Genomic DNA, 26,806 nt, shown 5'->3' on the forward strand with positions numbered 1-26,806 from the left:
TCTATATATTGATTTCCTGTCTCTCTATCCATCTACCTACCTACCTTCTGTCTATCTGTCATATATCCACCACCATCCATGTGCAGTTCTGGTGATGGAACCCAGGGCCTCTGCACACTAGGTGTGCACTTTCCACTGATCTGCAGCCCAGCCCCCCTTTTAATCAGTGCAAACAGCCACACGTGGCCGACGGCTATGGAATCAGGTGGTTCTGCTGGGACAAGTTCTTCTCTATAGGCTTCTCCTCCTCTGTTCCCTTGCTTCCCTGCAGAGGGTGTCCGCTCTCAGCAGAGTTGGAGCCACCCACATCATCCCACCGCTGGGGTTCTGGGGTTCACTGGCTTCTGGAGTGAAGTACTCCTCCCACTTCTACAAGACCCAGAGCCCCCCCCCCCCCAGCCTCCTCACCATAGAACCTGGACTTTGCTGTGATGCTGCCGCTCATGCAGAATCCATCCTTCCGGTTGCTGACATAGAAGGCAGACACAGGAGGATGGTGGGACACCTGTGTGAAGAGAGGTGGCTCTGGAGATGCCTCCAGAGAGGGCAATCCCAGAAACAACATACCTCGGGGCCCCAGGAGGAAGAGTGGGGTGAGGCACATATTCTTAAAAGTACCACAGCAGGGCCTGAATCTCTATGTCTGGGAACCTATTCAAATTTCTGAGTCATCTAAGAATGCCCTGTGCTGGACAGTCAGGCTGCCTGCCCTCCTTCAGGTTATGCTCTGTTACATGCCCACCTGTCTTGAAGAATCCCCATGGGCAGTGACCAGCGTGCAGCCTCCCCTATGGCAGGGCATGGACCAGAGAAAATGCCACCCTCAGTCCCACCAGCCCCTGCCCACCGCCCGCTGCCCACACTGAGCTGGAAGGCTGAGTTGGGCAGTGGGGTCTTGCCTGCTCTGCTATGTAGAAAGTGTGGCTGTTAGTCTGAGGGTGTAGCCAGCGGCAGCGGAAGGTCTCCCCCAGGATGGGGTTATAGGGTTTCTTGATGCCCTGTGGGGAGTACAAAGACATGCTGGAGGAACTGGGAAGAAAAAGCCACTTCCGGGGGTCCAGATGGGGTGAGGTGCAGGTGAGACAGTGTGGGGGTGCTCCTGCCTCTAGAAGGGGCTCTGATTTGCCATTAGCACCTTGCTTCTGCTTTGAGGAGACGACTTTTTGCTGGTGGCTTACAGTTGGCCGGAAGTGGGGTGGGGTGGCCTGCCTCGGGAATTCCTGGCTTCTGCTGAGTTCAGAGGGTCCTCAAGACCCTAACCAGATCTGACTGTCCTAGGACTGAGGCACAACCCATACATAACTGGGTCAAAGGCAAGCTTGGGAGATGCCAGGCTTCCAGGAGACCTTGGTCTATCTCTGTCTACTGTATGAATCTGGGTTGGACCGCAGGCTCACATCTATTCAATGAGAGGCAGAACTGGAATCCAACTCAGTGTAGTCTTCCTGCTTCTGCCTCCAGAGTGCTAGTATTATAGGTGTGAGCCACCATACCTGTGTGTCCGCTTGTGTGTGTGTGTGTGTGTGCATGCATGCATGTGTGTGAGTCTACATGCCTGTGTAGGCTGGCAGTCAATGTTAAGCGCTGTCCCTCAGAAGTTATCCACCTTGTCTTTGAGACAGGACTGCTTACTAACCTAGAATTTGCCAAGCAGGCGAGGCTGGCTGGCCAGTGGGCCACAGGGATTCTCCCATCACCACCTCCTCAGCGCTGGGACCACAAACATGCACTGCCACGCCCAGTTCCAGTGAATGAAACTCAGGTCTTCAAGCTTGCATGGCAAGCGTTTGACTGACTGAGCTCTCCCCACTGTCCTCTCCCCTTTTAAAGATGGATTCTCACTCTATAGCCCAGGCTGGCCCAGAACCCCAGGAAATCCTGTTTGTGCTTCCCTAGTGCTGGAACTATAAGTGTGCACCACCACATCTGGCCAGAATCTTGGTTGTCAAGTTTGTGTAGAATGGAACCCCAGCTCCAGGTAGACCTGCAGGCCACTCCATAACCAGGATGGCTGCTACCAGCAGAGTCCTGGGCTGGGGGTTTTCGAAAGGGGTTCTGTGACAGAAGGTGAGAGATAACCTGAGATCCCAGAGGTAACATAACTTAGGGTCAAATGCTCCTTTCCCAACACTGTCATGTGTGGTGGCACCTGTCATGCAGCCTGAGGCTGTCTCCTTGGAGACAGTTAATGGGACCAGCATCGGGAGCTGGGCCTGAGAAGTCAGACGGAGAACTGTCCTCCACCTCTCAGGATCTGGAGCCATGGTGGGGATAGCTGGGTTTCTTCCAGGCCATGGAGGAGAGTGTCGGTCCCACTCATGGTGGGCTGACAGACCCCCTAGCTGAGGCCCTGCCCTTTCTACAGGCCCCTCTTACCTTGGGCTTCTTGTAGAAGCCAGACAGATACCATCGCAGCACAAGCTTCATGCGGCAGTAAGCGTCCTCCTCTGTGGCTGCCCTGTGGTGGGGGCAGAGCACTCTGACTCAGGTTGGGGTCCCCAGTTACCCTCCCCAGCACCCTTTCTCCAAACATCCCAACCTCCACCCACTTGAATGAGAGGCAGCCTCATCCTAGATGACCTCAACACCCCACTCCATCCTTCCAGAAACAGGCCAAGGGCGTGTAGCACATAGCCATAAGAAAGTGCTGCGGTCAACTCCACACTGGGGCAGAGAGGGCTCTGCATGCTCCGGGCTGTTGGGGTGCCCCCCCCCAGGAAGAACCCTTGATGCTCATGCCTTCACTTCCCTCTTCCTGGCTCTACCCCACCCCCTGCCTCCGCAGCCCACAGGGGCCGTGGGACCCCCTTCTGTCGGTGATGCACCTGGAGAGCAGGTCCCCATGATAGTAGTAATCTGAGAGCTTGCTGAGGAAGGAGCGAGGCTCCAGCACGAAGGTGGGCAGCACCACTCGCGACAGGTCCATGCCCGGGCGCAGCTGTCGCAGCAGCACCCACATCAGGTTCTTGTTTTCCTCTGACACTGTCTCCACCTGGGATGTCTCATCCAGCTGCAGCAGAAGGATACAGTCAGGCCCCATGGGATGGACTTGGAGCCTCTGCTCTGGGTTGCCCAAAGGAGCTGAGGGACAGGGAGTCAGAACAGCACATTTGGTCCTTGTCTACCAGACATGCCTCCACTCTGTGTGAATAGGTGCCACCGCCCATTCTGGGCTTGGGAGCAAGTGAGTTCCTCAACAGGTCTGAGAATAAGACCAGCCCTTCTCTACCTCTGGTGCCTTGGCTCTCTTCACAGGCATAACTGCCATGGTGCCATTTACCACGTGGCATATCCACAAGACCCTCACCAGAAGCCAAATCCACAGGGCTGCCTGAAATTCTGAGCTAAAAACCTCTCTTCTTCTCTAGAAGTTCCAGTACAGGAATCTGGTTTGCCTGGGTCCCCTGTTCTTGCGGGTGTGCCGGGCAGCTTTCCGCTACTATAAGAAATATCAAGGCAGTCGATTTTAAAAGAAGAAAGGTTTGAGCTAATCTCAGCACTAAGGAGGCTGACAAGAGGACTGCTATTTGTGGCCAGCCTGGGCTACAGAGTGAGTTCTAGGCCAATCAGGGCAGCACCACCCAGTCTCAGATGAAATAAAAGGTTTAGCTTCCGTGCAGGAGGGCTTGGTGTAGGAGTGATAAGCTTGTTCTGGGCCTCTGGAGAGATGGTACATCATGGAGGAAGTACATGGCAGCACAAATGCTCATGGTCAGGATGCAAGAGAAAGAAACCTATGGGATCCTCCTGAGGTCCCAGGTCCTCAGGATTCTATCACCTCCCTGCTGTGACAAGCTTCCTACACTTGGCCTTCAGAGGACACTCAACATGCAGGTGAACAAGTGAGAGGACAACACAGGTTCTTGATTGGGGTGAAGGGCCCAAGGTCAGGACAGGTCCCCAGTGTGTACAGGAGTTTGTCATCACGCAGCGGGGAGGGCTAGGATCTGTCCTCTGGCCACAGTCCACCCCAGCACAAGGAAGCTGTTTATTTGGGGCTGGACTCTCACATCAACCCTGCATCTCACGCTGGATGGGCAGGGCAGAGTTGTAGAGACGTGGTTCAGAGATGTCCACTCACAGACGCAGCCGCTGGCCGCACGCGGAGTAACAAGGGGTTGCAGACTTCAGCCCTAGCCCTGCCGCATCCTGTTTCTATTCTCAGTCGACAGTGCCTCTCACCTCTCCCAGCTCCTCCTGGACCTGCTCCACATAGGTAGTTCCCCTCCGTGGCCCACCAGGGCTGTCCAGTGGGTCGCTCCCACTCTCGTTGGTCTTGCGGCTGTGATCCTGGGTGTCAGCGTCTGAGTCTTCGGCATTCTCTCGTTCTGACTTGTCCGAGAAGGCATCATTCTCCAGGTGGTTCTCCAAGGCAGACCCATTCAGCCTGGAGAGAGGAAGTGCCCGTGGGCCCCCAATTCCAGGCAACACCTAGGACCTCAGACACTTCAGGGACTGCACACACTGCCTTACACCGAGTGACCTGCATTTGTACTATAGCTCCTGGCCTCCCTCCTGCTGCCAATGCGGACATCATGCAGACCCTTCTCACCCAGCTCACTCACGGGAACAGGTCTTGGTCTGGGATGGTGGTTGAGGTGGGCAATCCATAGAGAGAAGAGGGTGAGGCATCGGGCGAGGACCCCTGCTCTCCATCACGGCCCTGCTTGCATGTGCTCAGTCTCAGCAGGCTGGAGCAGCGCAGGGCCAGCTCCAGGGCATCAAGCCAGCAGCGGCCTGGGGGACACAGAGTGAGTCTGATGGGACAGCCTCCCCTGTACTTCCCCACTGTGGGAGTTTGAATATAATTGGCCCCCCATAATCTCATCTGGAGTGGCATTATTAGGAGGTATGGCTTTATTGGAGTGAGTATGGCCTTGTCACTCTGGGGGCAGGCTTTGAGGTTTCTTATGCTCAGGATATTGGCCAGTGTCTCAGTCGACTTCCTGTTGCCGGCAAGGTGTAAGATCCTCAGCTACTTCTCCACCACCATGTCTGCCTGCACACTGCTGTGTACCCCACACTATGATGGTAATGGACTGAATCTCTGAAACTGTAAACGAGCCACCTGAAATAAATGTTTTCCTTCAAGAGTTGCCAGGGTCATTGTGTCTGGTATGCCAGTGAGGAGCCAGTGAGCAGGGTTCAAGAAGCAACAAAAGACAGCCAGGGCTGTGGGAAAGCAGGGGACAGGCAGGGCAGGGCCTGCTTTGGCCTGAGGCCTGTGGCCCTGAGGTTCCACTTTCTTCATGACAGTGTGTGTGCGTGTCTGCAGGGCTTGGGTTAGGCTGGCCTTGGGTTATCACTGCCCTTGGGAGTGGGTGGGGTGATAGGTAGGAGGGTATTGTTCAGAGCTATGGGGAGAGGCACCCACACAGGTGACACCAGTGTCCCGGCGTGATTACTAACAACAGTGCCTCCATCCACCCCACGCCTCAGAGTCACCTATAAATGATACCACAGTGTCCAAGGGACTCAGGTGTGAGGGCCCCAGCTTAAGGCAAGATGAAGGAAGCTTTTGAATCCTAAGCTTCTGTGCTGGGTGTCCCTGGGTACTGTGGGCTTCTTTCACTAACTTAAAGCCACACAGCCTTTTGTTGGAGAGCCCCTGGGCCTACCCTGGGAAGCTCAAAAGGACACACCTGGATGGGGCCCCCTGGTGCCCTGGAACTGCCCTCTTGCTCAAGGATGCCTGGCATCCTGCTAGACTCACTGTAGGCTTCCTTTGAGCACAGTGCTACCACCAGTGACACTGGGCATTTGTGGGGGCAGTGAGAGGATCATGGGAGGTTATATAACCCAGAGTCAGAGCTACGGAGATCACTGTGGAACTGGACTTAGGGCCCAAACATGCATTTTGTGACTGCCACAAAAGACTAGACATCCTGAGTGTTACACATCCTGTGAAACCCATTTGAAAGCCTCTGCCTCCTCCTGAAGGAAGCCCATCCTGATACACATGGGATTGCAGATAATCTTCTTCCTTGACTGTGGCCCCTGATAATCAGGACTTCAGCTCAAGCATGTCATCTTGGTGTCTGGCTTACTGCTCAAAGACCCCCAAGGTATGCAGGCTCTGTCAAGGCACAGACTGTCCACCCCAGAGTCCAGCAGGACCAATGACAGAGAGGGTGAACAAAAATATTAAAAGCATTCAAGATAGCCGGGGAGTGAGTGTAGATATATAACATTTGACCACCAGGGGGAGGCATAGAACCAGCGGTTAAGCTATATGTGGGATTCCAAACCTGAACAGCTGGACCCTAGCTGTCAGGTCCTTGGACCTCCAGCTGGGGGCACCAGCTCTGAGGTTTTGATCAGAAGCCACAGCCCTGGCTAGAGGCTGTCACCTGAAGGACTCCTCATTACAGAGATAATGGGCTGCTGCTTGGAATCTGTGATCTAGTTCAGAGGATCTGGACTCAGGGGAGCACACATTAATATCTGTAACCTATTGCTAGACTACTTCTGGGCTGCCTGTTTCTTAAGTTTCCCCATCTGTCAAACATGAAATATCACAGCAGAACTTGTTGGTGGCACTCAGAACTGTCGTCACCTGATTGTTTCCATACAGCCCTGGGATTCCCATAGCATTGGGGTGACAGGTACAGCTAGTCCCATTTAGTCCATGGGGAAACAGGGGATCGGCTGAGGGAGGGGTATCACTGTAAGGCAGTCGTTGGGTAGCTGAGGGCCCAAACCTTAGCTATGGCCCCCAAGAAGACTGGTTCCAGGGGACTCTGGGATGGCAGAGACAGGGATAGCACTCACCGTCCGATTCTGAGGCGGCCCTGAAGATCAGGTAGCTGCTCGGGAGGGGCTGGGTGATGGAGCCCACACTCTCACCTTTGGGGCCCTGGAGAGGCAGAGACCTGCAATGTCAGGCACTGGGCCAGGAAGGCTACGAGGAAGTGGGTGGGGCACTCGCCACCCCCTTCTGAGCAGAGGCCCCTCCTTCAGTTCAGCTCCCTAATTATGGTGGCCAGAACCAGTTAAGGTAAGTTCCAGACACGCAGTTGACTTGGAACTTCAGAGGGACAGCGAAGGGCTGGCTAGTGCAAGGAAGTCTGTGCCTTGTTTGGAGTAAACGTGTTTTGTTTTGCTTTTGAAACAGGTTTTACACTTTGTAGCCCCAGCTGGCCTGTAACGTGCTAAGTAGACCAGGCTTGGCCTCAAACTCAAAGAGAACCCGCCAGCCTCTGCCTCTGGAGCGCTTGCAAAGGTGTGACCCCGCAGGCCAAGCTGGAATACATTTATACGGTCAGCATTTTCATACAAAATACTTTTATTTTTAACTCCTTTTTGGTTTTGTTGTTATTGCTTGTTGGTCTGGAGACAGGGTCACTCACTCACTCTGCAGCCCTGGCTAGCTTACAACTTCCTATGCAGTCAGAGATGGCTTTGACCCTCCGATCCTCCTGCCTCCGTCCCCCGAGTGCTGCCCACCTTTGGGTGATGATGGGGTGTCCTTAGCTCGCTGAAGGGGGCTGTGCTGTGCTAGCTCAGGCATGTTCATGCATTTTTGAGGTGCAGTATTTTTTAATCCGTAATGGGTTTATTCAGCTGTAATTTCACCAAAAGTGGGGAGAATATTACTTTTAAAACCAACAGAAGCTAGGCAAGGTAGTTTATACCTGTAATCTCAGCATTTGAGAGGATGAAGCAGGAGGATTGCCACAAGTTCTAGGGTAGCCTGAGCCATAGAGTGAGTTCTACATCAGTATGGGCCATAGAGTAAAAGGAACCATGTCTCAAAAAACCAAACCAAGGGTTGGGGATTTAGCTCAGTGGCAGAGCGCTTGTCTAGCAAGCACAAGGCCCTGAGTTTGGTCCTCAGCTCAAAAAAAACAAAAATAAAAACAAAAACAAAAAAACCCAACCAAACCAAGCCAGGTGAGGTAGCACACTCCTCCAATCCCAGCACTCAGGAGGCAGAGGCAGGCGGGTCTCTATGAATTTGAGGCCAGCCTCTGTAGTGAGTCCCAGGCCTGCCAAAGCTACACCTTGTGCCGTCCCCACCCTCAAATCCAAACAAAACATAAACTTCGTCGTTTCTCTGAAACCCAAATGTAACGAGGTTTTCCCTGGGGACCCATGCCTGTCCCATCAGTCCTGGCGGAGCAGTCCTGGTGGTGAGGGATGAAGGTCTGAGCCAGGGACAGGCCCTTCCTCCCCTCCAGACAGCATTGGATGAGGGACCCACTGTATAGCCTCGATCTGCCCCATCTCTGCTTCCCGCAGCTCATCACGGGCTGCTCAGCCCTCCAGGGACCCCTTGCTAGAGCTCTCCTTCTGGAACTGTGGTCCCAGGAGGAGCCCCCAATCTCCACTGAGCCCCCACCTGGGCACCCCGTTGATCAGCTCACCTTTACCGCCCACACAGACTGGTCCAGTGGGTGGAAGAGCTTGAAACAGAAGCCATCCTTCTTGGAGGGACGCTCGATTAGCTCACAGCAGTGCAGCAGCACCGTGCCCACCCACTGGCCCACCTTGGGCGTCTTGTAGATGAGCAGCACACCTGGCTTCAGCACACACCACAGCTTCGTCCAGCTCTTCAGGGTCCCTCGGATCTGCAGAGGACTTCATGGTCAGGGTCATCCATTGGAGGCTGCTCCCCGAGCCATCTACACAGCTTGGTGGGGGGACGACCAGAGGCAGGGACTGGGGTGATGGACTCCTGGAGGCCCCAGGAGCTAGGAGGTGTATCCCAGAGCTCTGTGGGGAGTGTGGTCCTCACAGCACCTTGACTCTGGCCTCTGGCGTCTAGACCTACAGGGGACCGGCTTCTGTGTCGGGTCAGTTGATATAGCAGTCCAGGGCCACTCAGACAGCTTTGTAGTGACAAACACTTAGACTCACCTCCCAGGTGCCACAGATGTCCTGTCCTATAGGAGCCCCTGTGCGTGGCACCTGCCTACCTTCAGGCTGTCAGCCATGATGACCACACTGGGGTCGGTCAGGGCGCTGAACAGCTGCTTTGTAGCCCGCTTCTTCTCCTGCCGATAGTTCTCCTTCTGCGCCTGCGACCAGCACAGAAGTGGGTTGGTTGTGGAGAGCTCCTCCCACTGCCAGCAGGGCACAGGGAAGGGAGGAGGTAGATCAGTGGCTCTCAACCTGTGGATCGTGACCCCTTCGGGGAGGGTTGAACAACCCGTGCACAGGAGTAGAATATCAGATATTTATATTACGATTCATAACAGTAGCAAAATTATAGTTATGAGGTAGCAACGAAATAATTTTATGGCTGGGAGTCACCACACCATGAGGAACTGTATTTAAGGGTCTCAGCATTAGGAAGGTTGAGAACCACTGATGTAGAGGGTGTGGGTATTCCCTCCATCCTCCCCACCTCCCGGGCCAGGCCCACCTTGAGAGTGTCCTTCTTGGAGATCCTGGTCGTTGGGGAGGTACATTCCTTGTCAGATCCATTGCATAGCCTGTACTCAGCCTGTAAGAGAGAGAATGGGGTGCTGGGGGTGTCAGGGTACAGTTGGGGCTGCCAGGGCTGGGGCAGTGGGAAGCAGGGGACCCAGAATAAACAAAAATGAGAAAGTGAGCTGAGCATCACCATTCATTTCTGCTTCCTGACTGTGGATGCAATGAGACTGACCACCTCAGCTCCTGCAGCCAGGCCGTCCCCACCCCCACCATGATGGACTGTGCCCTTGAACTGTGAGCCCAAATCGGTCCTTCCTCCCCTTAAGGTGCCTTCACCAGGCACCTTGTCTCAGCAATGAGAAAAGTAATATGGTGGGGTCTGTAAAAGAGGGTCTTGGTGGCAGCTAGGGCACAGTGGTGACAAGCTCCTTGGCTATGTTAGCCCTAAGGACAGCAGCCCTATCTTCCATGATGCTCAGAATGGCCACTCCTTGGCCATCATCAGGGTTCATCTCTAGGCAGGCAAACAAGGAGACTTTGGGGTAGGGATGCCCATTGGCTCTGTGGGAGGTATGTCTAGAGAGTCAGTGTCCAAACCTTGCTTAAGTCTATAGACAGGAGCCAAGCACTTGAGCCTGGGGCCATCGCTCACTTTCTAGACCCAGAGCAGTATGAGAGCGGCATAACGGAGGAGGAAGGAGCCATAGCCCCACAGATGGAGAAACTGAGGTCTGGGGAGTAGAGCCAGAACTTGGTCTAAAGGCCACACAGGTCTGGGGATCGCAAACTGTGCCCTGAATCCTGCATGCCACCTGTTGCCGTGTCCCTGGGGTCTACAGGTGTGATAAACTCAAGGCTGTCATTGGCTATTGAGTTCACAAGAAGCTGCCTCTGGGAACAAGGCTGCACCCTGCCTCCATGCATGCTTGTCACAGTGTCCTCCAAGGCCCCTTCTCTCAGATGGCTGCCCCTCTCCAACTCTGACAGAGAGCAGCCCTGAAGAATTCAGAGCTGGAAAGTGACCATTTCTAACAGAAGAGGTTACCATTGTTCATCCCACAATGTAACAGTGCCCACAGTGGGAACATGCAGTCAGAACTCAGCTACAGACAGAAAGCACAGCTGGAAACACCAGCTGATTGCCTCAACTTCCCCAGACAGTTTCTGCCGGGTGTTGTGAGCCCCGGCCCGGTTCATGGTCCCCAGCAGGCTATTCCAGTCATTTCCGCTGAGCCCTGTAAACGCCTGATTTGATGATATTTTGCTATCTACTGCTGTCTATTGGCTACCTACATGTGTTCTTGTACTTTGTCTTGTTAAGTACTTAATAAAAGCACTCATAGCTGGGTGGTGGTGGCACATGCCTTGAATCCCAGCACTTGGGAGGCAGAGTCAGGCAGATCTCTGAGTTCGAGGCCAGCCTGGGCTACAGATCAAGTTCTAGGACAGCCAGAGATACACAGAGAAACCCTGTCTCAAAAAAAACCAAAAAATAAGAAATAAAAATAAACACACTCATTCAAAACCCAAAGTGTGGCTATCAGCTGCCATTGCTCACTCTCCTGCTCAGAACAAGCTGAAGTGTCTGAAAAAAAAAATCAAATGAATATTTTTCATGATGTGAAAATTATAGTGTGCGAGTCAATTTTAATTGTCAACTTGACAAAATACAGAATCACCTAGAAAGAGTCTCAGTGAGGGGCTCTCTTGATCAGGTTGGCCTGTGATTGTCTTGGTTGAGTTGACGGAGGTGGGAAGACCCACTGAGTGTGGATGGCACTGTCTCATGGGCTGGGCCCTGAACTGAATGGAAAGGAGAGTGTAAGCTGAGCTGCAGCCCATGGGTGTTAGTCAGTGGCTCTCTGCCCTTGACTATGGTAGAGGTGACTGGGTAGAGGTGACCAGTGCTTCCGGTTTCTGGTGCCTTGACCTCTCTGAAGTGATGGACTGGGACCTGAGGAAGTAAGGATGACTATGCTTGGCTCTGAGGGGCAGATAGGAGTCCACAGGTACGTGGATGCTGTAAGGGTGAGGGGTTGAAGTACTATGTGTGGGCTTTTGTGTTGGTAGGTACATCTGTACTCATTATTTTTAAATATTATTTATGTGTGTGTGTGTGTGTGTGTGTGTGTGTGTGTGTGTGTGTGTGTAGGTCTGAGGACAACTTGCAGGAGTAGGTTCTCTCCTATAGTGTAGGTTCCAGGGATTGAACTCAGGTCATTGGGCATGGTGGCAAGTGCCTTACCTGCACAGCCATCTCACTGGCCTGCATATGCATATTCAACAGAACAGCTCAGCTGGGTGTGGTGTTACATGCCTTCAGTCCCAGCACTCAGGAGGCACTGAGTCTGTCACTGTGAGCTGGAGGTCAATCTGGTCTACACAGTAAATTCCCAGCCAGCCAGGGCTATACAGTGAGACCCTGTCTCAAAGACAAACCAACCAACCACAACAGCTCAGGTCACTGGTGTCACCCATGTCCTGCAGAGACGGGGACCATCCCATAGCAAGGCTCAGAAGCTTACCCCGGCCATGCAGCAGCTAAGCAGCCACGCTGGGATTGAACTTGGCAGTCCCCTTCAGAGCTGTACCCTCTTAGCCACATAAGAACATTCCAGATCATCGAAGGAAGTGCCCAGTGGCTCTGCTCAGAAGCGGTCTTTGAGCTAAGGGTGAATGACAATGCTGTGCCAGGTAGCAGGCCTCTAGGGACAGGCTCTGTGGGGACTCTGCAGAAAGCTCCCCAGCCTGGCATGCTCATCCATGTGGCTGGGTAGATGCTTCTCTACCTCAGTCCCCGAATGCCTACCCAGGAGGACAGCTCTGACCACACTAGTGGGGACATGCTCCCTCAACTTGCCCAGGGCTTAGACAGACCCAGCCCTGCAGGGACTGTGTTTAGCTGTCTCTGAGAGTACCCCTGTGGGGCAGCTAACTCAGCCCTTGCTCAAATTAGCATCTGGCGTTTGTCAAGAACTATGAAGAGGTGAACAAAAATCAACCCATGGTTTAAATTACAACACTATATACAGAGAGAAATGGCTCAGTGGCTAAGAGCCTTCTAGAGGACCCAGGTTCAAAACCCAGCATCTACATGGTGGCTAACAACCATCTATAACTAATTCTAGGATTCTTCTAGCCTCCTAGGACACCAGGCATGCAGACAAAGCACCCTCATAAGTGCATCTAAAAACCCCATTATTTACAGCCCTGTGGATGATCTCTACCACCCAGCCTTCCACCAGCCTGGGCTGAACCAGTTGTGCTTGTTCTAGGCCACGGGGGTAGGGGGGGGGGGGGGTAGGGAGGGGACAGCTGGGGGCCTGGGGCAGAGCACCTGCATACCAGAGTCCCCAGCTCACTCCTGTGTCCTCACGTGTACAGTCCTCACAGGGACACTTAGGAAATGGGAAAGGCCCCCCAGAACTGGGGAGTTTGAAATCTTCTGGAACTCTGTGGCCTATAAAAATGACGTAGAAAGTGGAATTTGAGGGTTTGAAGGAGGTGGCTCAGTGGATACAGCACATGCCACACAAGTGTGCAGGTTAGAGTTTGGATTCCTAGAAGCAAGCCATCTAAAAGTAAGACAGATGCTGTTACCACCTGCAATCCCATCAATTCAGAGGTAGAGACAGGGGATTCTGGGGCCAGCAGGCCAGCAAGACTAGTCAGAATCACTTAGCTCTGGGTTCAGGGAGAGATTCTGCCTCAATAACTAGAGAAGGACAGATGATATTAACTTCAGGTCTCCACATGCATGCACATGCACCTCCTATATCATGCAAACTCCATATACACATGTAATAAAATAAGATAAACTGTAATTTGGAACAACCTCCAAATGAAAGAAAGTATTTACAGACCACACATCTGAGAAGGGCAAAGGATTTGGAATATATATAAAGAAGGTTTGCAATTTCATAAGAAAAAGACCAACAACCCAATCAGAAGGCAGGCAGGTGAAGGAGGATGCACACGCTGCCACACAGATCTGAGTCAACACGGAAACTCAACCATACTGAGATGCCAATCAGGAAGACTACAGTCAGAAACAGAATAGAAACCATCAGTGCTGGCTGGGGAGACGTGAGGGAGGGGTGACCCGTGACATGCTGGTGCTCATGAAGCTCACAAGAGGTTGGCAGTTCTTCAAAAATGAAACAAAGAATGTCTTAGAAGTCTGTAGTTACCTTAGCACCTGGCGAGTACACAGAGGACTGTGGCCCAGACACATATGCACATGGGTGCCCACAGCAGCTGTTTACTACAGCTAATGAATGGAAATCACCAGGAAGTGGCTGCCAACAGCACAGCATGTGGAAGGAGAAATGGAGCAGGCCTAATAGCTTGGAGGGTCTCCCTAAGCAGAGAGACTTCCTTTCACCGGTACTTCCTACTCTCCAAATAGTTCTGTCTGGCACACATCCCTTCTCAGGTCCCCTGGGCTATGCTAAGCTCCTAATAAAACAAGAGAGACAGATGACTAAACCCCATGCTGCAAGCCTGTAAGTATGGGGACCACAGGCTCAGCCAGCACCCCGCTGTTCCTTGAGCTAGGCTCCCTGCTTCCCAATCCTCTCACAGGCAGGCTCTTACCGGTGGTACCTTTGTGGCAGAGCCTGGGGTCAGGGGCTCTTCATCTCTGGATGGTGATGGGCCATTGGACTCCATGTCCCTCCCTGGAAGACAGTGGGTAAGCAGGACTTCTCAGAAAGTGCTCTGAAGGCTGCCTGGGAGGGGCAGGAAGCCACTAGAGTGGTGTGGCCCTGAGAGGTAGAGTGAGCTTCAGTAAAAGTCCCAGAGGCTCTGGCCAGGGCCTCACAACCACAGAGAGGAAACAGGGGAGGAGCTGGCAGAAACAAGGACAGCCGGGCCAGGGGGGTGTGACTTAGGCCCTTGGATCCCCAAGGAAGCATGGCAACCCAGGTTCAGAGGTACACTGGTTCAAAACACAGGACTCTGGTAGTCCCAGAGTCCTGCTCCGGATTAGCTGAAGAGGTAGGAGGGAGGCTTGGAACCTGGATCCCTGCCCTGCCTCCCTGTACTCTGCAGCTTGAAGCCAGCCATGGGTGTGATTTGGCTGCTGTCAAATCACTGTCTGGGGGAGGTAGGCCTGTGGTTTATAACAGAGGCCATGAGTCAGTGATGGAGTGAAATTCTTCCTGAAGCCATGGGCCAGGGATAGGCAGGGCAGAGCTGGGCAATGGGGATAGTCTCTCCAGAAAAGATAGGACAGTGACCTGAGGAAGTAGTTCTACCCACCGGTCAGAGAGCAGTAGCCAGCTGAGGTCACCTAACATTCCACGGTGACTGAGCCCCAGGAGCGCCTACTTTCTGCCCATACAGTCTGTGACTCAGGTCTTGGTGACGGGGAGGCAGCTGTCTACTCTCACATGTGGGAAGATGCATCCTGGGTGGGGAGGGGTAATGCTCCAAGCACCCAAGAGGACTGAGGTGTCATATCATGTCAGTGCAAACAGCCCAGCACGGGCTCTTCTCTTTGCTGCCATACATATGCTGTCCACACCCTTGCTCCTGGGACCTGTCACCTCTTGCATTCCTTGAAGAGGGCCTGGCGCCTCCCAGGCCTACCCTGCCCAGTCAGTTGTTCCACAGCTCAAGTCTCCAGAAACTCACTTGAGGCTTGCCACTCCTCCCTCTTCTTCCTTCCTCCCCACAGGGACCCACTCTTCCTCTCCACACCCTCTCCCTGTTCCTGCAGCAGAGGTGAATAAGAGCTACGGCTTACATCCTAGGCATCAACCTTCCTAGTATTCTAGTGACTATCCAGACTGCCCTCCCCACTCTGAGCCTCAGTTTCCCCTTCTGGTGGCTGAGATTGTTGATAGCATGATGCTTAGCTCTCCTTCCCCATCATGACCTTCCGCCAGCCCCATGGGAGGGCCTGTGTCTCTTCCTTACTCTGCATCCAGCGGGGTGGGGTGGGGGTGGGGGTGGGGTCTGGAGTCCTCTAGAGCAGTGCAATCCCATCTCCACTCCTTAGGGACTCCTGAAAGGAAGGGTTAGGTCCTCTAAGGCTAGCTATCACCCACAGGGTAGAGAGGGCTTAGCTCAGACTCGGCTATGGGTTGATGGACATGGAAGCCATAGGTCGGGCAGCCGTAACCTTCTTTGTGGTGGGGTCCACATTCCAGGACCCAGAACTTTATCCACAAGTGGCGTGGAGGTAGCAAGGACTGAAATGTTCCCTCCTGGGGTTTAGGACCTCTTGGAAGTGGGACATTGGTACTGATGTTGTATCCATTTTCTAAATGAGTAAACTGAGACCCAATAACTGGTCTATGGGCAGCCATCCAGGACAGCAGCGCTGGGGTCAGGTGCCTGTTCCCACAGCCAGTGTTTGATATAACTGCCATCCCGAAGTTAGTCCCTTGCCAGCAAACTTGGTCCTTCAGGGTACTGTGAACCTTTTTTGTGGGAATCACCCTCCCTGGCCATGAAGGTCCTGGAGGGGTGGGACACTAGCTGAGCTGTCACAGCTGCAGAGTCAGGAGGACCCCAGCTGCCCATGGCCTGCACCAACCTGGGGTGATGGGACCAAGCTCATTTTCGCAGCCCAGAAGCAGGTTCCGTGGGATTTTCCGGGGGTCAGTCTTCTGTGGAGTAGAAGCTGGTGGACACAGCGAGAAGCGGCGCCGAAGAAAGGCCTCCTCCTTCATGGTGTGGGTACTGGGGGGCTTCTGAAAGGAAGAAGAGGAGGGGCATGTGGTCAGGCCTCACCTGAGGCCAGGGGGAGTGTTCGGGTGTGCCCACAGACAGTCAAGAGAGGACAGACCAGGTGGCCCCAAAGTGTCAGGCACTAGAAGGAGACTAGGGTGTCCCTGGGCTTGCTTGTTCCATTTTAGGGCATATGAGATCTGTGCCCCTGCCTGAGTATCTCTGGTCTTGTGTGTGGGTCCCTGGACTCAAAGTCCTGAACAAGGTGAGAAGGTGCAGGTGTGCTCTGACAGGTTCATACCAGCCCAAGACGTCACCTGCCTGCTAGAAACAGCCCTGGGAACAGGAGAGGCCACAGAGGAGGAACCACAGCCAGCCACTCCCATACTCTCAGCCACTGCAATGTCTTCAGCAGATCACAGGCCCCCACAGCCTCACCCAAAACATGGCCTGCCAGCTGAGAACAGCTGATCAGCCACGTCCCAAGCATTTTCCTGTTGACGGAACAGAACCCATCCAATCTCCACTACTCTTATGAGAAATCACCTGACCAGATTTCAGACCATCAACCAGCTTTCCCCCTTGTCCAGCTCTCTAGGGACATGGCCTGAGCCTCCACAGGTAGTCAATGGCTTCCCAAAGAGCTCAAATACACATAGCCTTTCCTGCTGGACTTGGGGACCAGGTGGGGCTTCAGGAATGGGCAGTGTATCTAGGGTGTCAATGGTCCCAGAGGTTTCTGTCCATAGCCCAAAACCCCTATGGCCCCTGCTCACTTCTTTATTGAGCTAAGATTCCCAGACACCTGGGTTGTGCCAGGCCCAGGGCAAGCCAGGCCCTTATGGACCCACAGGAGGCAAGAGGGCCATCCCTGGCATCAATGGCAAAGGGTGTTGACATAGTTTGCCCTCCTTGGAGCTTCACTTTTTTTTTTTTTTTTTTTTTTTTTGAGATAGGGTTTCTCTATGTAGTTTGGTGCCTATCCTGGATCTCACTCTATAGCCCAGGCTGGCCTTGAACTCACAGAGATCCGCCTGGCTCTGCCTCCCTAGTGCTGGGATTAAAGGCATGTGCCACCACCACCACCACCCATCAAGCTTCACTTTCTTTAGGGATTGAGTAACACAGGCTTGGGGCAAGGTTAACAGCTGCCCCATCAGGACATCTGCCCACCTGCAGGAAGTGTGGTCAGGGAGGATGTGTGTAAGTGACTAGAGGGACTCCTCAGAAAGTGCACCCCCTTGTGCACTCAGGTACATACTATCCTGTCTTCCCCACTTTCTTCCATCACTAACTTAACCCATCAGTCCGTCCACCCTGCTCTCCCTCTAACCATCCATTACTCACCTACCTATCCATGTATCCATGTGTCATTCATCCATTCATCAATGTGTCCATGCATCTATCCACCCATCCATGCATCTATCCATCTATCTATCCATGTATCCCATCCTCTCATCTACTTATCTACTCCTATCCACCCTCTCATTCTCTCTTCTTCTCTCCCTAAATCTTTCCAGTCAGTCAGCTGACCAGCCTGGTTTCCACTTCCTTCTCATTAACCCTACACTCAGACACACGAGGTGGGAAGGGCAGTGACTACCCTGCCAGCATGAGCAGACACCCCGCCCCTGCAGCCCCGGGTACAATTCAGGTGTACACCAGGAGCCAAGGGTTCTACAGCTGCCGCCTACAGGCCAGTGGTGGCCCAGCAGCTTCCTTGGACCTGCTCAGCAGGAGGCTTCAGCTCTGCAGAGCTACCCTGAAGCCTTGACTTCCCTGTCCTTTGTGCTCTGCCTCTGCCTGCTGTCTGAAGGTCACTGTCACACACTAGGTATGTGGGGGAGGGGGTGCATCTCACAAGCTAGCCAGGTCCCCTAGTCCCAAGCTCTGCCCACCTTGTGCCGCTGGTCCTCATTCTCCACTCCTTTAGCCTACTGGGCTCCAGTTCTGACAAATGCTGAGCCCCAGCCTGCTGAAGGACCTCTGCATGGCTCTGCTCTGCTCTGTGTCTCCACCCCTATTGCACAGGCTGGGTTTTGTCACATTCCACTCAGAAGAGTGTCCTCTGGTGACCACTCTTTGGCTGCACGACGCACATTCTCTGCATAGCACTGGAGGCTCCTAGACACCCTCCCTGGCAGTTTACTGTTAAACTCTTGGGCAGGAGAGATGGCTCAGTTGATAATATGGTTGCTAGACAACCATGAGGGCCTGAGCTCAATCCTCAGAACCTGTAATCCCAGTGCTGGGGAGGCAGAGGCATGTGGATTCCTGAGACTGGCTGGCCAGCCAGTCCATCTACAAGGCCCTAGGCTAGTGAGAGACCCTGTCTCAAAATCAAGGTGAATGGCTCTGAGGAACTGCACCTGAGGTGCAGACACATACGCACGCAGGTGTACCCTATGCTTAAAAGTGAGTTCTTTCTAGTTCTGTCTTGCCCACCATGTGATCCTACCACCCATGGCAGCAGCAAGTGAGGAAGGTCCTGAGTAGGGACCTAGGGATGTGGGGCTATAGATGATGCTGGCTGAAAGTGCCAGAGTAAAGCTGGGCTCCCTGGACAAGTGTGCCTCCTACTCTGGGCCCACCAAGCCTCCAGCTCGGGGAGGAGCTTTAGAGGGGTGACCAAGGCAAGGCCTGCTGTCCACAGTAACCCTCAAAGTCACTCTTTCTAGCTAGCGGCTAGGTATCAGGAACAGCATCTGTAGAGTGCTTGCAATGGCTGAGGAATGGAGTGGGAGACAGAGACCATCCCACATACAGAGGGCCAAGCTGGGGCCTGTCGGTCTGCACTGGCCCAATGTTCAACAGAAGTTCTATGGTGACAGGTCCTGGGAGCTCAACTCCCATGTATGCCCACCCATGAGAGCTTCAGGGGAGGAGGGGGCTAGAAAGAAGAGAGGAGGTAGAAGGAAGGAGGGACCTAGCCTAGAGGCCCTGATCCCCTGAGGTGGATCACACAGAAGGCCAGGCCATGAGGCAGAGGACAGAGCTGTGCTAGGGAATGGGGTGATAGGCATATATGGCCAGCATCACCCAGTTCTGGCCCAGGCCTTGGAAGAGAAGTTTTTGCAAGACAGGAACACAAGAAATCCCAACAGATCAAAGGAAGGCTGGGGAGTCTTCCCCTTGTATAGGCTAAGTCAATCACCTCCAGAGTTAAGACCATAACCCCTGACTATGCAGTAAGGTGTGGTTCTGGTAGGCTTATTGGGTAGGCAGGAGTGGAACCCACTACCCAGCACCCCTGTTTTGCGAGTGAAAGCTTTAATGCAGCTTGGGGTAGACTTTGTGACTACCACAGACTGCCTGTGTTCAGTGTCAGCCAGACCCACTCCTTAGGCTACAAAAGCTGCAGGTGAAACATGGCCACCTATCTTCTTCCTGCTGGTTCTGAAAGAGCGGTTCTGGCCTGACCATCCAGCTAACCTTCGCTTTGCTCTGTCTGTATTAGAGACCACAGACGGTAGAGACATACAGCCTTCAGAAAGGAGCATTTTGAACTTGGCTTCAGAGCAGAGACATGTGACTTTTGGAAGGACAATGTTCTGAGTAGAGAGGATGGGCTGGACATGCCTGGACTCTGAGGTCTGATGGGAGTATGGGAGAAGTGGGGGATGGGGGTGGACTCTGATCCACAGGGACAGTGTGGGTATCATGATGCCCAGGCAGGGCCTGCTTGCTGGCAGAGCTCATGGAAAGGGGGGTGAGGGTGGGCCTGCAGACTCTTCTCTGAGTGTTGCTAGTCTAGGGGCAGATAGGAGAGGAGAAAGGGGGAGCCACCATATCCACCCCAGTTGATCGATGGCCTTTCTTCTCTCCACTCAGGTAGCTGAGGTGTGCCTCTGCCTCCACAGGGCCTTCTGTAGGACTCCTCTCCTTCCTTAGAGAATTGGCTCTTCAATAGAATGTTTCCTTGGGCTGCTGTTCAGGTACCCATGTTTTCCTACAGTCCATATGGGATCTGTGCTATGCCATATTGGGCTTGTGTGAGGGGCTCATTCTCACCTCATTTGACTCAAGCTCTGCTGTGTTCCATGGGCTAGGTAGACACATGGCTAGTGTAGTACTTCTGCAGACAATTAGCTCATGGTGGAAACTGGGCTCAGGAGAAGCTGGAGTTGCCAACTCCAAGGAAGGCTCTAACAGGTCGTCAGACCCATCCCTGAGGCTGTGGGAAGTGACCCTCTTGCAGCTCTTCTGGATAAAGCAGTGGCTGCCCAGCCAGAACAGGGGTAGATACACACCCCTGAGTCCCCGCCCACCTGTTCCAGACCCTTTCTGGACCTCTCCCTATCAGGACCCAGGGCCATAGTTCCCACTGTGCTGCGGGGCCACAGTCGAGGTACATCCATGTAGCTGGGCCTGGGAGCAGCAGGGGCTCGGACAGCTGACATGTGGCTCCCACTCATGCCTAAGAGCCACTGTGTGGCTATCTTCCCTTGACCGTAGGTCCTCCTTGTCCCTTTTCTCAGAAATTCTACTCTCTCCTGCCCAGCTGAGGGTCACCTAGGAGTCAGGAAGGTGGCAGGGCAAGGATAAGGGTAGGAGTCAGCTCCAACTCTTACCTTGGCCCTGCCCTCCACACGGGCTCAGACTCAATTTCCCATCTAGAGCATAGAAGCCTGTCTTAGTATCAGGGGTGATGCTGCCTCCCAGAACAGACAAGGTGGAGGTCACTGTGGTCCCTGATCCATCAGTCCATTGTCCCTGTGGACAAAGGTCTGGAAAATGGGAAAGGACCCCTGCCAGCTGGGACACCTCCTACAGTGGGGACACCACCACCTAAGTCATCCACTAAATGAGACTGCTCCTCCATCTGAGACACTCAATCCCCAATGAGGACATCCCTCCCAGCTGGGTCACCCCACCAAGAAAGAGCCAGCTCACTGCCCTCCGGCTGCCTTCCAAGCAGGGATCTGGCCTCCAAGGCACCACACCCTGCACTGCTGACAGACGCCCACCTTTAGCCCAAACAATGGGATCTTTGTGGAGAAAGGTCAAAGCCACACAGAAGGAGGCATAGATCTGTAATCTGGGCCTAGGCTTGCCTGAACCTCAGAGAAGGGATCAACGAAGAAGTCTTCCATTCCCGGACTCCCTTTGCATTCCACCTGCGAGGGGATGGGGCAGTTCTGACCTAAGTCCTCTCTGCCATCCTGCAGAGGACTGGGGACCATGAGAAGGACCCAGCGCTGCGGCTGTGTGGCCTCAGCTGGCCACATTCATTTTGCAGCTATGTGTAGAGTCTTTCTCTGAGTGGGGCCTCAAGGTACCTGCAGCAGCCAAGTGCTCTCCCATGACTGGCACTGTGGTCTCTGGTTAGCTTCTTCACCCACAGGCCCCAGGGAGCTGCTGGAGGAAGGCAGGCCAGGCTCCCTAGGGAGAGGTGAGGCTCCAGCTGCTGGAGCTCTTTATTATGGGTGGAGGCCTCCATCTCTGTGTATGCTGGTGCTTCTGTCAGAACTTGGAGTCTCATTAAAGGCTATGGGGGGGGGGTGTCAAATCCTTGAAACCAGCTCAGGGGTGGAGGACCGTGGCCTACAAGCTCAGCTCTCCACATGCTCACTGGAAAACTGACAGACTATAGAATGATAGCAGCTACCACTTAAAAGGCCTGTCCCCCACCATGTCCTGCCAAGTCCCCACTGGTCCCATCCAGCTGACAGAAGACTTTGTTTGGACACAAACCGCAGCAGGGACAATGCTCTCAGTGGCCATGCAAGCTGGCATGGGGGACTCTGGCAGATGAGAGGAAGGGACAGGGGACAGTGCAGCCAGGGAGAGGGACCTACCAGGGGTCAAGAAGACTGCCCCTACTTTCAGGCCAGACTCACCTGAGCCTCCACACCCCGATACAAAAGAGATGGGAGGAGAGCCAGGCTTCCTAGGGACAGCCAGACATACTTCTGGGAAAAGCCCTACTGTAGAGTCACGGCCAGCCGGCCCTGTGCCAAACGGGCACACCTGAGGGGCTCAGAAGGGGTGTGGTGTTGCAGACACACCTCTTAGTTTGGCTCTCCCACTCTAGTGCCCAGCATACCATCCCCAGTGGGATGGCTCTGCAGGTCATCATCTACCCTGGGTGGGGACTGATGGAGTGACAGGCAGCTGCCACTAGGTCACCCAGCAGGAAAGCTGGGTGAGTGCTGCCAGCAAGTGTTTGCTTACCTGGTCTAGCCACTCACTTTCCCTGAGTAGGCTGTGCTACCTGGATGGACCACAAGAAGACTGGAGGAGACAAGGCGGCCACAGTCTCTCTTGCTTCCTCCCTAGTAGCACCAGGGACCTGAGGTCCAAAGGGCAGCAACTGCCAGTGCTGGTTTTGAGAGAGGCCTGGACACTGCCCAGACACCCCCACTGGGGACTCCTGCCTTGGGGAGGCCCATGCTTCCTGGATATGGTGGGCCTGCCTGGACTCTGGACACGGCTTCTGGCCCTCAATCAGAAAGAAGGGTACTAAGGACCCAGCATACCATGATCTATAAGATGGTAGGTGATCTGGCTGGCTGTGTGAGGCTGGTGTCTGAGACTAAAGATCACCAGAGGTACCTCTGCTGCCCGCTGTCCCCATACCAGCCCTACCACGTGATCTGTGGGTGCCCAGCTGCCCCGCATATCTAGGAGCTACTACTTGTGGGGTGTAACAAAGCTGAATTGGCCCAGTACCAGAAAGCAAGGTGGGGTGAGGGTCTCTTCACACGTCTATGCATGGCTGCAGCTGGTCCTGAGGCCGGGTCACAGTGTGCTGACCTTGGAATGTGGTACCTGCCAGAATGCCCTAGATCAAGTGGCCACTGGACAGAGACAACTTCTTCAGCTCTACCTGCTGAGTGTCAAGGGTCACCTTGGAAGTGTTGCGAGGAGGCTAGCCCAGTGTCAAACACTGAACAGCACCCACATCAGATGTGACCGCTCAGGCCCGAGTGATACTTGGGGGACAGGGCTGGTGACCATGTGGTAACCAGGTTCTAGTCCTAGTCCAGTCTTAGCTCTGGATCAGGCCAGGGAGGTTTGCACCGTATACTACAGGATATTCCACGGTTACCTCCCATCCTCCCTTGTCCTCTGGTGCAGAGAGGCATCCTGGCTTGAGAGGGCTGAGGAAAGACTCATGTAGTTGTGCATTTGGGCTGCAGTGAAATTTAAAACCAAGAACCAACTATTCAAAAGGCATGAGGTGAACTCCCAAAGACACACTCCTCTGGGTTCCGCCATGCAGCAGCTCCCTCCTTTCTGTTCACCTGGTCACAGGTACTTCATGTTGGCCTGGTCCTAGCTTGGGGCAAACCATCCTCTCCACCTTTCCTCGACACCCTCCTCTTCAAGAAATAAGGTTCTAGATCTGGGGAGAGAGGAGCCTCTTCCCCAGATGTAATGAGCAATGGCTTCCTCACTTGCTGTAGGGGCAAACTGAGCCCCCTGATCCCATGAGCTATAAGCCTTGCACAAATGACCCTGAGCCAAGTTGGAGTGTGGCTCTACCTGAGAGGTCCCTGCCCACCTGGGCTCCCTCTCACCTGGGGGTGGTCAGAGTTCTGGCTTCCCCCACACAGTGCTTCCGACCCCACATGTCCTTCTGCCCAGTTTGCAGGGTCAGCCACACAGCCCCCTCTGCTGTCCACCCCATGAGAGGCTTCCAGAAGGGCCTGGTCATTCTTACCAGAGGCATGGACCAGGGAGCTTCACCACAGCTTGAGTTGGCAGGGGGAGGGGCTACACCATGAAAAGTGAAATGCCCACAGGGCAAACCATCTCTGTGCACCTAGGTTTGGCAAGTTCAGTCTCATCGACAACGCTTTCGAGAGCCACCCCTGCACGCCTGCCCTTGCTTGCTGAATATGGCAGATGCCAGGCAGGCAGCAGGGCCCTCCCCTTCTCTACCTCCCCATTGTCCAGGCAGCAGTCCGGGTGCTTGAAGCGGTAAAGACCCTGAAGAGTTAGAGACGGCTCAGGAGTTAAAGTATTGACCATGGAAGCATGAGGACCAGAGTTTGAGTCCCCAGAAACCCATGTAAAAGCCAGATGGGCGTGGTATCCCACCTGCAATTCCAGCTTCAGAAGGCAGAGACAGATTTCTAGGGCAAGCTGTGGGAATGTAAGACTAGCCATGCCCACCAGCTCTGGGTTTGACTGAGACCTTCCCTCAAAAACAAAACAAAACAAAACAAAACATAAAAACATGAGGCTGGGGATTTAGCTCAGTGGTAGAGTGCTTGGCGCTTGCCTAGCAAGTGCAAGGCCCTGGGTTTGATTCGCAGCTCCAAAACAAACAAACAAACAAACAAACAAAAAACAACAAAAAAACGAGGCAACGAGGCAGAAGAGAAATCGAGGGCGATTCCTGACCTCAGCCTCAGGAAGTGTACATGTACACATATTCACATGTACCCACATGTATGAAAAAACACACGCACACATATGCATAACACACATAAAATAGGGAAAGAAAAAGAGAAGAAAGGGGGGGGGCAGAGGCTTCTAGCACTCTCTTCTGCTTTCTCTCCATTTGACAGATGTGTTAACCAAGGCACAAGCAAGCACAGAATCACACAGGGCCATGTGGCTGGTCAGTGCAGGGCAGGTATCACCCGCCCACACACCTTCTCCGGTGACTGCCAACATCTGTGGGGATCACCAGACCAGGATGGTCCAAGAGAAGAGCTTTGGGTGCAGAAACCTGGGGGCCCACCTCTCTCCTTGCCCTGCTCTGCTCCCTCCAAGAACCCAGGACCCCTCTCCACTCGATGCTCAGGGGACCCTACTCACAACCCTCCCTCAGGCTTGACTCTACATGGTTAGCTCCTTCCCATTTTACATATAGGGAAACCGAGGCACAGGGAAAAAAGAAGTCAACTGATTCCTACAGTCTGATTCTGGGCTGGAGCACCCCTGCTCTGCCAGCCCTACCTACTGCACTTACCAGAGTCTCACAAGGCTGAGGGAGGCCTCAGTCCTCAGCCTCTTCGAATCATCTCAGTTACTGGCTGGCAGCCTGGTGGGGCTGCTGCTGGGCCCCAAACAAGAGAGCTGATAGGTAGGTGCAGGAGGGTGACTTCCTCAGGGACCCTTGTGGATGAGCAGCTGTGACAATCCTGGCCACCACACCCTGTGCTGTGGGTTATAACCTTAGCTGCCCCTCCCGGGCTTTGTGGGGAAACTGGTTCTGTCAGTCAGGTGAAAGCTACCAACAGTGAGAGCTGCAGGCAGTTCTGACAGGTGGGTGGGGCCCAGCACTGCCAGGTGCCATTCTCCACCACACCCCACCAAGACAGGGATGGTGTTTGTGTGCGGGATGACCAGCCTGTAGGCCTTGGTTCTGCTTTCTCTGTTCATAGGACTTTGAACCCACCCCCCACCCCCAAAGGCCCACAGGTGGGTGCAATGGCTTTTCAGGTGAAGAATGGACTGACCACAGGGCCTGCCCTGTCCACTCTGGACTATCTCCATGGAGGGCTCGGCATGCTCCCGGGCAGGGGGTCCAGGGACCACTGTGCAGCGGCTCTTCCTCCATCTTCTTAGCCCAGTTCCACCCTCTCCTCTTCTTCCTTGTCAGAACCACTGGAAGTCCTAAGGCAGCCCCTCCCGCAGATACTGTTACTCAGATGGATCAGGGCAAAGATTACTCCCTCCTCATCACAAGGACACATCACTGGTCATTCCACTACCCATCCCAGGGACCATGGCCTGACTCTTTCTCTCTTGAGCAGAGTCCCTGGAGGGGCAGAAAGACAGACCACTTGAATAGGGAACCACGAGGGACACCTAGTCCTCTGCCATGACTGGCCAGTTGCACTGAGACATAGAGAGGTCCAGAGACACCCTCCCTCCCCACAGTGCTCCCAAGTCCCCAGAGCTATTAGAGCTAAGAAATAGTTCCAGAGGAGAAGTGAGAAAGCGTGTCTCGTCCTTAACGTTCCCAGGCCTAAATTTGGATCTGCACACTGACATACTGGTCACACTCTGAAAATGACAAGTTCTAAACCAGAAGCACGGGCACAGGCCTCACGAGCAGCAGGTGACAGGTGAAGAGAGAGACACTTGCAGGCTGTGTTGCAGAGACCATGACAGGTCTCTGATCACACCACACTTTCAACCCTACCCACCTCCGGTAGTTTTAGGTACCCATGCCTCTGAAGTCTGATGCTGCAGCCCACTAGCCCTGTCTTTGGGAACCCTTCCTCAGGAACTGAAGCCTTCCAGTCACACAACACCCAGGCCCTCAGCCTCCCTACTGATGGAAGACATAGTTGGTGGGGGCAGGGCCTTCCTTGGCCTTGACACCAGCTTCCCCAAGAGGGGGTCCATGCCTCCCTGGGGCAGCTCTGACAAGGGACCACAGACAATGACTTAAAGGTTTATTTGCTTATGGCTCTGGAGGCCCCAAATCCAAAATCAAGGTATCAGCTGAATCACAGTACCCTCCAGGATTCCAGGAGAGGGACGTCCCCTGCCTGCCTTAGCACCTTCTGGGCACCCCAGGCATCTCCTACCTTCTAGTTGCATCTTTTGACAACTCATTGGTTCTCCATTCTCCCCAAATCCAGGCAGATCTCCACTAAGACCCTCATTTACACATGCAAAGACCCCACACCAAGTGAGCTCACTTTTACAGACTCCTGGGATGAGGGCTTGGCATATTTGGGGGGAATATTACCTTACATTCTATAAGGAACTTCTGGGGCATGGGACATGGTGGAGTCCTGGGGGTGAGGGGTCAGTGAGCTCCTCACTCTGCCCCCACCCT

General features: G+C 53.9%; 1 protein-coding gene across 2 annotated transcripts in view; it reads right to left on the reverse strand.

Annotated features, from left to right (window-relative positions):
* Positions 1 to 26,806, reverse strand: part of Osbpl5 (oxysterol binding protein like 5) — a 70,732-nt gene that overhangs the window by 10,787 nt on the left and 33,139 nt on the right. For both annotated transcript variants that reach the window (XM_036171631.1, XM_036171639.1), the window contains exons 2-13: positions 15,923 to 16,079; positions 13,975 to 14,057; positions 9,368 to 9,448; positions 8,919 to 9,020; positions 8,367 to 8,570; positions 6,772 to 6,856; positions 4,566 to 4,737; positions 4,183 to 4,387; positions 2,826 to 3,010; positions 2,377 to 2,458; positions 900 to 998; positions 409 to 505 (exon numbers count right to left, since the gene is read on the reverse strand). In XM_036171631.1, coding sequence (XP_036027524.1) covers positions 409 to 505; positions 900 to 998; positions 2,377 to 2,458; positions 2,826 to 3,010; positions 4,183 to 4,387; positions 4,566 to 4,737; positions 6,772 to 6,856; positions 8,367 to 8,570; positions 8,919 to 9,020; positions 9,368 to 9,448; positions 13,975 to 14,057; positions 15,923 to 16,079 — 1,552 coding nt within the window. The remainder of the gene's footprint in view (positions 1 to 408; positions 506 to 899; positions 999 to 2,376; positions 2,459 to 2,825; positions 3,011 to 4,182; positions 4,388 to 4,565; positions 4,738 to 6,771; positions 6,857 to 8,366; positions 8,571 to 8,918; positions 9,021 to 9,367; positions 9,449 to 13,974; positions 14,058 to 15,922; positions 16,080 to 26,806) is intronic.

The sequence above is a fragment of the Onychomys torridus genome, chromosome 1 (genome assembly GCF_903995425.1).
Source record: "Onychomys torridus chromosome 1, mOncTor1.1, whole genome shotgun sequence".
Taxonomy (NCBI): Eukaryota; Metazoa; Chordata; class Mammalia; order Rodentia; family Cricetidae; genus Onychomys; species Onychomys torridus.